The sequence below is a fragment of the Cystoisospora suis genome (genome assembly GCF_002600585.1).
Source record: "Cystoisospora suis strain Wien I chromosome Unknown contig_305, whole genome shotgun sequence".
NCBI classification, from domain to species: Eukaryota; Apicomplexa; class Conoidasida; order Eucoccidiorida; family Sarcocystidae; genus Cystoisospora; species Cystoisospora suis.
In genome coordinates, this window is record NW_027153106.1 from 2,113 (window position 1) to 14,303 (window position 12,191).

Consider the following 12,191-nt stretch of genomic DNA (forward strand, 5'->3'; position numbering starts at 1 on the left):
GGAAGAAGAACAAGAAGATGAAGTTCGGGCTATGGATGCGATGTACGCTCCTGTTAAAATCATAAACCGAGGGTAGGTCCTTTGTATCTACAGCCATGGTGTGCGGGAGTGAAGGCCGCGGTTCGTGTTGCGTCACCTACAAGCCTCTTTCGGGTGTTGTAATCCTTCTACTCTGATGGGAAGATGTGTCGGCGCTTGCCTGTTGAGCTCTCGCTTCAGTGGTTTTGTGATGTCTTGAAAGAAAGCGCTGCATTCTGTTCCCTGAAGAAATGAAAGGCTGATGAGTCTGAGTCATTCCGGCTATGTGTTCTCAGGTTCCTATCTCCTACATTTCTTTCGGAGCTCCACAACCCGCTTCTTTCTTTCTCTCCCCGGTCTCCTCATCGCCCGACAACTGCTTCAGAAGGCAGTTCTCGCACGGAAGACGGACCCCGGAATAAGAAGAAGACTACGCAAGGGACAGACGCAGATACTCTTTTCGATGTGGGACGATGTCCATGGCTGATTACTCTGAGTCCGTCAGGTTGCTTTTTCTCGGCTGTTTCCTATACTGAGGAAGACGAACCTGAGGTAGACACCGACAGAAGCGAGAATACAGGGAAAAAGGAAAGAAAAGAAGAAGCTGGAGTTGACCGGTGTGGTCAAACAAGCGACGATTGCTCGCAGAGAAACACACCGGAAGGGGGGCTAGAGCTAACGGCGGACATCTGTCACGGAGGCGTTGATGAAGGCTCACCTGGAGAACGTGACCGCAAAGGGAATGACTCCGGAAACGAGGCAGCAGGCAACCCGACTAGTGAAGCGCAGCAAGAAAAAAAGACATCTGCAGATCTTGACTACCAGGTGTTATACGATCAGCAGATACCGAGCAAGAACCGGAGTCTTCCTTCAGGAGGCGTTGGATGGCCCTCCACCACCGAGCGCACGTCGCATGGCTCGGAATCTCGCCTTCATTCTTCTGGACAATCAAGTGCTACAGCACTCCTTTCTTTTTCTTCATCTTCGGCACGAAGTCTCCGGCTCTCTCCCGGTACACCACTGGTCCTGAGCGGAGACGAAGCTGAGGACAGAGAGCATCTAGAAGTGTGCCAGATCTGCGCGGGCGTCTGTAAACACCAGTGTGTGCGATACCTCTTCCGAGTAGAGGGGGACTCGTCGAGATCTCCTCTCTACGCTGTTGTTGATGTGTTGCTCCCTAGGCAATACCCTGCAGAACCGCCCTATGTCTGTGTAGGACTGTCTCATGCTGTGCCTCGGACCGTGGTACAGAAACTAGAACGTGATCTCCAATCGGAGTACGAGTCAGCTCGGTAAGCTAGTTTCCAATACTGTGAGAGAATGCTCAAGCCTCCGAAAGATTCTGTATCTTTCTCTGCCCTTTCTTTGTGACCTTGTATACATCTGTGCTTCGGGCATCTCTGATCTATCCAAGAAGGCTGAAGTCCCCACTTTGGAGCTGTCTTAACTTAGGGGGTGGGTGGGACAGGTGTCACATGCTGGACGACTTGGAGGATCGTAGAGTGTCTCCGCGTGCGTGTCACCCTTCTACGTCTTTGCAAGTATTCTGCATTGTCGTTGGTAGCCGCGGGGGGAGATGGATGTTTCGCTGCCGGACAAATAGATTAGTAGAACATGCATGTGTTCAACGAAAGAGTCTAGGTCCCAAAGCCATCAGGCATATATGTGAGTTAAGTGTCCATAAGTTGCGGCATAGTGAAGCTTCGCACTCCGATGAAAAGAGGGATTCGCACTCCCTCAAAGAGACGCTCACTGCGTTCTGCTTTGTTTCATTTCAGAAGCTTCAGAGCAATTTAAGAGATACTGGACTCGGGGGGACTGCCAGGTGATGTCCCGTTCAGCTCTTCTCCTACTAGCTCTGGACAGATAGAGAAACTGACCCGTGTCTCTCGGGCAGAGGGGATGCATATAGTTATATTGGATATATGCCCGGCGTGTGAAAGGCAGGCTGTCTAGCTGGAGTGTCAAGTCCTGTGTTAAACCTCTCTCACTCCCGCTGTCCTTTTCTTGTCTGCCTACCTATTCTCTCCAGCTGCTGGCCCTTTTTCTCCGCGTATCTGAATTCTCTCTCCGTTTTTTCTTTTGATCTGTGTTTGCAGGGGAGAAGTGGTATTGTATCGCCTGTGTCTCCTCCTCCAATCGTGTTTAGCGGAACTGCCAAGTTTCTCATTCAGTAACCTGTGGGAAGAGATGAAATTCAAGGAGCAGCAGCGCCGCCAGTTACTTCTTCAGCATCGCAGCCGTCATCAGAGAAAAAACTATTCCGTTGTGAGCTCCTCATCCTCGCGTCTCGGCCACGTGCTTATCGGGTTGGATGAACTTCTCCAAGCAGGACGAAGCCGCGGGTTATCGGGACAGCTTGCGAACGCGGCGGGAATGCCTTACATTTTAGAGAGAAATCGGAGCGCGGCATTGCTTCTGCATAGAGGAGACCGGAAGGCCGGAGCGGGTTCATCGTCGACAATGTACTCCTTAGGCGCAACCAATGCCATGGTGACGGAGAGGATGGACGAGAGATCTCGGGGAGGAAGCGGAGCTCGACCGGGAGAAAACGCTTTCACTTTCCAGGCAGCGGTTAAAGCCAGAATGCGACAAATTTTTGGAGAAGGACCTGAAGATGGCCTCCGACGCGAAGGAAGGTAAGCAAACATTTCCCCTTGCATCTTGTAGCGCCTCCATCGCTTTCTTATGTGTTTGTGGGAGGCGAGGGAATCCGGAGGAGGTGTCCCTGGAAGACACGCCGGAGTCGGTTTCGCTTCTGACACTCGCAGGTGTGTCTTCTCTGCTCTATTTACAGCTTTTCGGTAGGCCACAGAAAGCGCGCTCTCCTGGGTAGCGACGGAGAGAGACGCCTCACTTTTACTTACTACCTCCTTGACGTCACATGGTAGCCGAGAGGGGAGTAAAGAAACTGCAGTGGACAGGGACTACACCCACATACGTATGCGAAAAACGCAGATGGCTAGACTCTTGCATAAAAGGATAGTCTCAAGTATTTACCGATTACTAAGAGTCCGGCTAATTGAGGGGTGCACGTACCAGTGTGACTAGCCGCGTTCATATTCCTAATCTCCAAGTAGTGACGGCGTTACGAGACGCCTTTCTAAATGAATACGAGCACCACCAGGCTATGTAGCAGACGGAAAAAGAGGTGGGTCATACAGAAATAGGAGCTTACGTACCTAGTTCCTGGAGCTATATTCAGGAGAGAATATAGCTTTTCTGCTGTGGATGATTTCGTGCATGCGTGTAGTCCCTCAGCGCGGTTCATGGGTGAGTGGAATGAACCGAACGATGACGACGCCGGGGGAGGGCAGAACTGGGACGATGATGGAGGAGGAGACAGTCAAGATCTTGGTGTGGATGTCGAGGGGGATGAAAACGACTTTCTTGATATCCAGGTGAGTCTTATTTTTCTTCACGGTCGTAAGACTTTCCGATGGCAGCAGATATAGTACAGGAGAATGCTTTCTTTATGGAGACACCGGGTGTGCACTTTCTTTGTTGTTCTTCTCTCTCTCTTTCCTTATTTAGTAGTGGGTCTATGTGTTTTCTTGCAGTCATGTTTCTACACAACGGCACCCTCTCAACGCCTGTCCGCCGCACATCGTCGGCTGCTTCTAAGGTCCCAAACACGTCAGGGGGACACCTGGTGGCAAGCGTCGAGTGTCTCTTCTGTCTCTCCGAATCCTGTCGCCTCCCTTCAAAATGACGTCAAAATAAGCAGGGAAGCACCTTCGCCTCCTCAAAGTGGAGAACCTTCCGAGACACCTCGCGGTGTGTCTTCAAACCCAAGAAGCGCAGTGACCTCCTCGGCGTCTGTTACTCGGGGAGAGGTTTCACGGGAAGAGAGACATTCTATTGATGACGTCCTTCAAGGCCACGGAAACGGAAGAGGAACAGAGGAGTCAGTCCGGACAGTCACTGATGCTGAGAGAGAAAGCAAAGCTAAAGCCGTAGATAGCAAAGAAGGGAAGACAGCTGACTCGGCAGAATGCCGGAGTGACGATGGCGCTAGCGGAGTGAAATCATCTCTTGAACGCCACCGCCGGAGTGCACTTAAGCAGAGTAAGGAAGAGCAGAGTACTGATAGGGTTTGTCTGTCTTCTGTTGTGCCTTCCCCTTCTCCTGAAGCAGCAGAATCTCATGGAAGTAATGAGAAAAAACTCGCGAACCCGGGTGCAATTACTACATCGGCCGGAGTGGACGACCCCCCGCTTTTCAATGGAAGTCAAACAGCTGCGACAAGACCGGTCACTCGTGGGATACTCTTGCCACCGGAGACAAAGCAGCAGCGCGCAACCACGTCGTCAGGACCAAGTGGTGGGCGAGGATGCTCCTCGGGAGGTGTATCTTCTGTAGCAGATAGAGGCGGGAGCTATGCAAGTACATGTGGTCGAGGCGGGGGAGGGAATGGCAGTGCGGGAATGAAAGGCAGTCTACGGGAGTTGCTACTCAATTCGCAGAGAACGGATCGATATGAAAGGGATTTCGTCCAAATAGCCGTAAGCCGTTGATGACGGATGTTGGCGTGTGGGCTGGACTTACATGTATCTCTGTCTTTGTGCCTGGGTATCGTGTGTGTGTCCCTCGTAAATAGGTCAGTGTTTTTTTTGTTGCTTACTCAGCGGGACAGATGAAGAGTGTCTGTACACTTAGGCTTTGAGGTGGCTCTGAGACCTACCAAGGGATTTTGCTTGGTTTTTTTCTTGAAAAGCTGTGAACGATAAGATGTGAGGTTGTAACCGACAACGCGTGGTGGGGTGTACGTACATTCTCAGTCCCCTCGGGGAGTCTTCAGTCGGTTCTATCACTTTTTGTAAATCTATCAAATGTGCGTCTCAGTCAACGAGGACTCATCGGCTGATCCTCTGCTCTTCCGCATCATCACGTGTGTATGTTCGTTACACCGGCACTTGATGCACATGCAGAATCGCCGCTGCTAATGCTATGTTCTTGCTAGTTGCTTACATACATATCCACTACAGCACTATCCGGGGCCCCGGAGTGACGAGAGAAGTCTTTGGTTTATCTAAACAAATCTGACCCCGCAAATGTATAGGTCTCTCTGCCATGCTGTAGCATAAAAAACATTCCGAACGTGTCTTCTTTCGTTTGTTTCAGGTATTAGCCGTCCGTCCTCTCTGCCGCGTAGGATTGGTGTATCACATGATTGACAAGCACAAGTATATCGTGAAGCAGTTCTTTGTGCCATGTGGCCTTCCTGTCTCAACCCCGCCATCTTCACAGTCACCTACATGTCATGGGGCGTCCAACGTCGATGGTTCTAGACGCCCCGCGCACAGCAGCCGAAGAGTCAAAAAAAGTCTTCAGCTCGTCGACAGCATTCTCCAGCAGGTTTCTCTGCTTTGCACCCTTCAACATCCGGTATGAGCCATAGGACATTGCGAAGCAGTTATGTCTAGCGATCGACTCTCATGATTGTGGCCAGGTGTATTGCTCTCTTGTTTGCTCATTAAGGTGTGTATGTGCTCTCGAGGGTATCGCTCGGCATTCTCATTCCATCAGTATGAAGGAATGAAGATCTAGGGAACGGCTTGCCGAATGCGATTATTGAGGCTCTTCGCGATCGATGAGCATCTTATGCAGGGCATCATTCCTTCCGAGGCAACCTGTGCCTGTCTTTGTGTGTGGGTATGAATCGCCTTGCCTTCCTGGTCACACGGCATCTCTTGTGACTGAAGCCTCCTTGGATATACAGACTTCTCTATGTGGACTTAGCGCGACCTTCCAGTATTCTAAGTGGCTTGTCGTAGGAATGGCTAGATGGCATTCTCCTGAGTGCGGCCAGATCATACCCTCTTCTAGCAGCTTGACCTTGGGTTATCAACTGAAGTCAAAGAAGTACTCCTCAGTGGTGCTGTAGTTGTTGTAGGAGGACTCATCGGGGACGCGCTTACCGTTGAAGTTTTACCTACATTTGGTAATGTCCCAGATGGCGTCGAAGGAACATTTCTCTACTTGAATATCAGGGCTGCGGAAATTTCAGTGGTGCTATGAACACATAACTGAGAAGACAACGCGATTTTACTCAAAATGATGTATTGTTAATGTTCGAGGCTATGAGATTCTTCTGTTCTGTCTCTTTAGTATATCACCCGATACAACCAAGCGTGGACCCAATATCACCCTGCTCTAGAAGACGCAGCAGCCTCATCCGGAGAAGGAGGCCAAGCTGAAGGCGAGAGAGGAACAGAGGGGGGCGGGCCGGCTTCGCAGGCTGGAAGTCTCGGGAGGCTTCCTGCTGGGGGGGAAGGCCAGGATGAGCCACACATTGGGGTGTACGTACAGATGGAGTTCTGCGAGCGAAGCCTTGAGGACGAAATCGGAAAACGAAATGTTTTACACTGGGATTCTCAACAAATCTGGACTCTATTTAGACAGGTAAGATCTTTTAATTTCCGAAACTTTCTCGTGGCAAGAGGGGAATGCCTCACCGACACATATGCTAGTTTCGGATCGTCTGAGAGAAGCGGCTAGACTTTGCGATTTTTGCCGGTAGCTTTTGAAACAATTCCGCTCAAGAACGCACCTCGGAAGCAGACAGGCACCGGTATGCAGTAGCACCATAATACTATCTAATAGACGTCGCCGCGGTCATCAGTGGTGTGGGTACTCTACGAAGGATCTCCTGTAGGAGTAAAGTGTGTCGTGACACGGCCGTGGCCTACGTTTAGTTGGTCTTGCTTGCGTGCGTGGTTGGCTTTTTCTGCAGTCGCCGTCACCGCTTCATGTCGCGTCCGTTCACGGTCTTCTGTGACAGTGCACGTGCCATTGTCATCGCTCGTTGCAGCACGAGCCTGACAGGTTCTCTCTCGGTGTGCTGTTTTCTTACGCAGACCCTGGAGGCCCTGGTGTACATACACCGTAGTCGCGTTTGTCATCTCGCGCTCAAACCATCGAACGTCTTTTTAGAGCCGGACGGAGCTTACGGCTATAACGTCAAGGTAACAGCTTGAAATCCCTACACAGCAAAGCAAACCCTCGGGCGAAAAGCCACTCCTTTTCTCTGGTACTTTGACTTGCAGGGGACATGCTGTTGCCTGCTCAGAGAGACTATCTTTTGAGTGCACTTCTCTCCACGTCATGAGGTGACCAGGCGTGGGGACAGTAGTTGAAATAGACAGAGCACGTCAAGGCCTTATTGTGCTTATCCGCAGCACCCTGTAGTGAGGAGTCTCCTGTACGAGGACCGACTGATAGACCAGGCGGACCCTGCACTTCTTTCTCCTGAGAGACAGGTTTTTCCTTTGCTGTCTACCTGATTCTCAAACCCTTGTGTTCTTCATTTTTTGTGAGAGGAGTGGCGCTTCACTCACTGTCTCTCGTAATGTCCTCTCTGTGCTTTCCCGTTCCTGTTCCTCTGTATTCACAGCTAGGAGACTTTGGCTTGACATGGCTAGTACCTGAGGCGTCAGACGGTGGACAAGCCGTTGCCCGGCTCTATTCTGCTCCTGAGCTTCTTGAGGCCGCAGAGTCAGCTGGAGGAGGAGGAGGACACGGCTTACCGAAGACCGCTTCAGACAAAGCAGACATGTATTCTCTAGGGTAAGGTATAGGAATTAGTCAGGGTTATTATCAATGATGTGTGTGTGGGCTGAACTCGGAACGGAGTTATAGTGATTCGGCGTTAAGGTCCTTGCTTACTACGGTTATCTGCCTCACGTTGAGAGCGGCTTTCAAAGATGGATCAGAAGTGTAATACGTTGTCTCTCTCTGTATACGTGACTACATCAATCATCACGTACAGGGCTGTGACGCTACCCATATACATATTTATGTGTATGTCTACTTCCGGGTCTCTTGCGGAATGTACCTGACGTATACAGGAGGTGCGACATGAGTATACAATCTATTCATTTTTATCTATCTATGAAGAGGGGTGTGAGGTGGTTCGTCTTTGTCATTACTGTCTCCTTCATTGTATGCAGGGTTCTATTTGCGGAGATGTGGTGGAGACGGGAGATGTTTGGCCGATCTTGCAGCCGTGTGGAATTCCTCGAGACCCTTACTGCCGGCAACTGCGATGACCTTCGACAGCTCAATGTCCCTCTGGGGGCACTCAAGATTATAAAGTACGAACGATGTCTCGCCGTAATTTTCGCCTGCTATAACTTTTTCATCAGTTCCATAGCATGACTGGCAGCATGCCTGAAAGCTGTGAAACTGAGTCATTCATCGATCTTCACATTGACTCCACTTAACGAAATGCTATACATACTGTGTGTGTGTGTGGAATGGATGAACTTATGACACAAAGACTAGCCTATTACCTAGCTATTTTGAGAGACACAGACAACTTGTGGTCTTTCGCTCAACGAGGTATATGAGATAGACACCCCCTGCTGCTGATGAGAACGTTATGCGATGAATTCATCTCGACGGTATGCAGCCCTTTCCTTCCCCGACTTGAGAAAAAGTGCGAAGTGAAAACTGGGCCTTGTTCTGAAGCCCGTCTGTTTAGTTTCGTTAAACCCTCTGTACGCGAGGGGCGTCCCCTGTATGTCCCAAGAGTAGCAAGAAGGGGTCATGTGGCGACGGGAAAGTAAATTGACAGACAGCTTGTGTTCCTCTCTCTTCTCAGTTTAGTCTGAGCTGGACATGAGGCCTTACAGAAGGTTCGCCACATGGATCGGCGGCTCTGAAACAAACAGCCGTGCGGGCGGTTGTTGCTGTGCTTGCCGCTGAGGGCAACGAATGAAATTAGGAAGGTGTAGAGGAAAAAAACAGTTTTCTTCCACTATCACTTTTCTATCTTTTTGCTGCTCGTTTCTCTGCTGTTGTATCAGGCAGCTATTGTCGCCGAATCCTGAAGACCGTCCTTCTTCTTTTGATCTCCTGCTGTCTCCCCTTCTTCCCCCCGCTGTCGAACAGGAGCTTTTCAAGGCGTTTCTTCTCCGTCTACGGGCTCAGTCGAAGAAGCATTCTTCCACACATTCCCAGAGCTTTGCGTCATCTGTCCCATCTACTTCTGTCCCCTCTTCTTCAGCTGCATCTTCGCTTCCTCATGGGCAAAGAAGCTCTTCTTTTACGAGCGAAAGACATGAGAGAGATGTTCACAAAGGGACATCTGGAGTCTCGACCTTCGCTCGGGGCCTAGATGGGAAAGGTCTCTCCGGAAATCTCGCCACAGAGACACTCAAGATCTTCTTCAGGAGACAATTCGACGCAGCCTCTGCAAAACTTTTTTTCAGTGAATTCCTGGTACGGGAAGCGTGCTCCCCTTCAAGCTTAAGATCAAAGGACTCACCAGGAGATGAAAAAGCGGATATTTTGTCTGTGTGTATGTGTGTGAAGTGAAGGTTGAAAAAGCAAGCAAATCCCTAAACTGGTGGAGTAGTGACAAGTCTCTGTCACAAGTAGTAGGTAACCAGATGCCAAGTTTTTCTTCGCCTTGAATTAGCAGCAATGGATTCCCCGAGCTCTCCAGTCCAGTGCCTTTATGTATTTTCCAGTCTCGCCTCACGTGTGGCTTACCCGGTGTATCTTCCTCATAGAGGCATATGGTCTAGTAGATTGGGATCTATCTATCTATCTTTGTGCGTCCCCTTCTTTTCATGTGAAGATCTCGGGTGCCGTTTTTTGTCTGCCGTCTTTCCTCTCTTTCGTCAGAAAAGCTCAAGCGCAGATCCTGAGCCTCAGACCCGATGCTGTCTCCAAGAAGTCCTCTCTACACATTTTGGTGCATGTGGAGGTGATGAGGTGCAAGTTCCTCTTCTTCTTCCTTTGACGAATGCACTTCGAGAGTTTGAGGCGCTTATAAAGAAAAGCCGTAAGTTCCTCTTCAACTTCTTTCCGACAAACAACTTTCCGCTGATGATGCTTTTCCCTTCCAGGGCATGTCATGGAAAAAGAAGAAGCTAAAGGTGAACCTTGGGCCTCCGCGTGTCTCTCTGATACCATATCTTCTGTTCTCTTTTTTGCACAGTGGCCTTGTTCTTGTGTTTTCTTTCTCTTCTGTCAGATGTTCTCTCTTAATGAAGAAGAGAGCTTTTCCGTGATGGTATCAGAGCAGACAGTCTCCTGTTGTTTCACACGTAGTGTGGGTCGTCACTTCCCTTTACGTCTTTCTGAACCGGGGAGTATCTATCTCTTCAAGACCTCAAACGTTTTCGTCTTTCTTTTCTGTTGAGAGATTCCTTTGGAGACAAGACTAGGTTAGATCTCACTTAAGGTATCTCCCAATTTGGATAGAGCTATATATGTATACATATTATCTTGATTCAAAAGCGAGTCGTGGCTCTCAAGGAAGTACTAGTCGTCTCATGTAACCTTGACGATGATGGCTATGAAATGTGCACGCTACCCCGCTTTTTTCTTACGTCTTCATCATTCCAAGAAACAACTGAAGATATTTCTTTTCATCTCTTCTATTGATAGATTATCTGTGTTCCTATTGAGCCTTGTTTTTTCTTCTTTGTCTTTTCGATTTTGTAGCGACACATGCTTCGGCCCGTCTAGCTGAGTCGCCGTCCCTCTTGGACGAGAGAAATCTACTTCTTACTTTACCTCGCTTCTTTACATCAGCGCTTGCCGCCTGCTCATCTGTTTCTGCCATACCAAGCTGTCTAGACAGTCCAATCGTTCTCCCAGCAACTCCAGAGGCAGCTTTACAAGTGCTTCATCAACAGCAACTCAGTGCCTCTTCTTGTTCTAGTGGTAGCGGCAGTAACGTCTATGCTTCTTCCTCATCATCTTCGTCGTCTTCTTCTTCTTCCCTTTTGAATCGAGGGGTATGCGCCTTCTGTTGCTCAAGCACACCGATCAACTCTTCGGCTGGAGGAGGAATAACATACATAGGAGGAAATCACCTCACTGGGCCATGCTCTGCTATAGGAACGGCCTCTATCTCTTCGCCTCTGTGGAATGTTAAAGGGATGACTAGCGGACCTTCGACTCTACGAGGAGGCGGTGGTGGAGTAGGTGGAAGTATGGTGATAGGATCACCACCTCATGCGGTTCTGGTTCAGGGGAATGAGTATCGAAGATTCTGCGTTGGACACTGCTATATTGCACCTGCTGTGAGTCAACAAGGTGTACATATAGTGGCATGTGAAGGGGTCTCTTGTCTGCCGTTTGTTTCTTTCCTTATGAACGTTCTGTTGTCTCACTCCTAGGCTCACTCTATACGCCTGGCTGACTAACGATGTGTGGATGTGCATGTCTAGTGCACGACACTTTGCCGGATCGGTAGTGTTGACATATAGATCGATACGATAAACTACCTCAGCTTTAACATTTCTAGGGATGCGAGTACGGAACGATCCAAACACGAAATTTCATGACCACGCGTAAGAGTCCCGAGAAAAACCAGATTCTGAGAAAGTATGGCAAAGACAGAAGAGTTCTAGTTCTCTGCGGGGCGCGGGAGGGGGAGCGTGCGACTCTAGCCCATTAGGGCTTGTTCACGGTGTCTTAGCAGGACACGAGGTTGCACAGACTTTGTGTACGACCAGGTTACGTCTCCGCGACATTGACATCGTAACGGAACGACTTCGTATCAGGATATATACAGGGTTACAGCTCTTTTCTCTTTGTCTACCTGAGTTGGTATTGGGTCAAACACTCAGTGAGCAGCAAGCGAGGCACTCCTTTCTCAGGGATTAGCGACATTTCGAATGATGGACACGGTGGGTGGGGGGCTTCCGCGCAAGGAACGGTTGATCATCTCGGTGCGTCTTCCTTTTCTAGCTCTCCTAGTTATTTAGCTTCGACTTGAGGGAGACTGGTGCTGCCGAGCTTTTTTAGTTTGTGCCGTCGTGATTAAGCTGTACGAAGAATGGACCACAGGTGTTACTAGTGTTGGGCAACTGCGTGGGTTGTCAGGTTGGCTTACACATATGCTGTTTGGTAGTAGTAGTAGTAGGTATGACTCGGCGTCGCTTAGTGACGTGGTGCGTCCTGTGTGTGTAAGAGACAGTCGGTAAGGCGGCTTGGAGATGTAGGCACTGCCTTTTACGAGTACGTCTTTCGGTGAGGACTCGTTTGCCCCTTTGCTTTCTCCATTCTCTTGCCGGCCTTTCTTCATCTAGTCATTCTTGTTTTCTTCTCCTCTCGTGTTCTTGTCTTTGCTTATTCTAATGTATTCAAGGTTTCGCCTTTTGCAAGCTATGGACATCCTCTTCCATACTTCTCTGTTTCTATCAAGTCTC

General features: G+C 49.5%; 1 protein-coding gene across 1 annotated transcript in view; it reads left to right on the forward strand.

Moving 5' to 3' along the window:
* Window positions 1-12,191, forward strand: part of CSUI_000794 (eif2 kinase if2k-d (incomplete catalytic triad)) — a gene marked incomplete at its 5' end in the record, with an annotated part of 22,653 nt that overhangs the window by 2,112 nt on the left and 8,350 nt on the right. The window contains 14 exons of the mRNA XM_068061001.1: window positions 6-72; window positions 315-1,310; window positions 2,118-2,657; window positions 3,272-3,419; window positions 3,579-4,523; window positions 5,143-5,406; window positions 6,130-6,423; window positions 6,879-6,986; window positions 7,415-7,587; window positions 7,971-8,114; window positions 8,829-9,243; window positions 9,652-9,811; window positions 10,477-11,073; window positions 12,131-12,191. The exon at window positions 12,131-12,191 is cut by the window's right edge and continues 429 nt beyond it. Of these exons, the coding sequence (XP_067927023.1) occupies window positions 6-72; window positions 315-1,310; window positions 2,118-2,657; window positions 3,272-3,419; window positions 3,579-4,523; window positions 5,143-5,406; window positions 6,130-6,423; window positions 6,879-6,986; window positions 7,415-7,587; window positions 7,971-8,114; window positions 8,829-9,243; window positions 9,652-9,811; window positions 10,477-11,073; window positions 12,131-12,191 (4,912 nt within the window). The remainder of the gene's footprint in view (window positions 1-5; window positions 73-314; window positions 1,311-2,117; window positions 2,658-3,271; window positions 3,420-3,578; window positions 4,524-5,142; window positions 5,407-6,129; window positions 6,424-6,878; window positions 6,987-7,414; window positions 7,588-7,970; window positions 8,115-8,828; window positions 9,244-9,651; window positions 9,812-10,476; window positions 11,074-12,130) is intronic.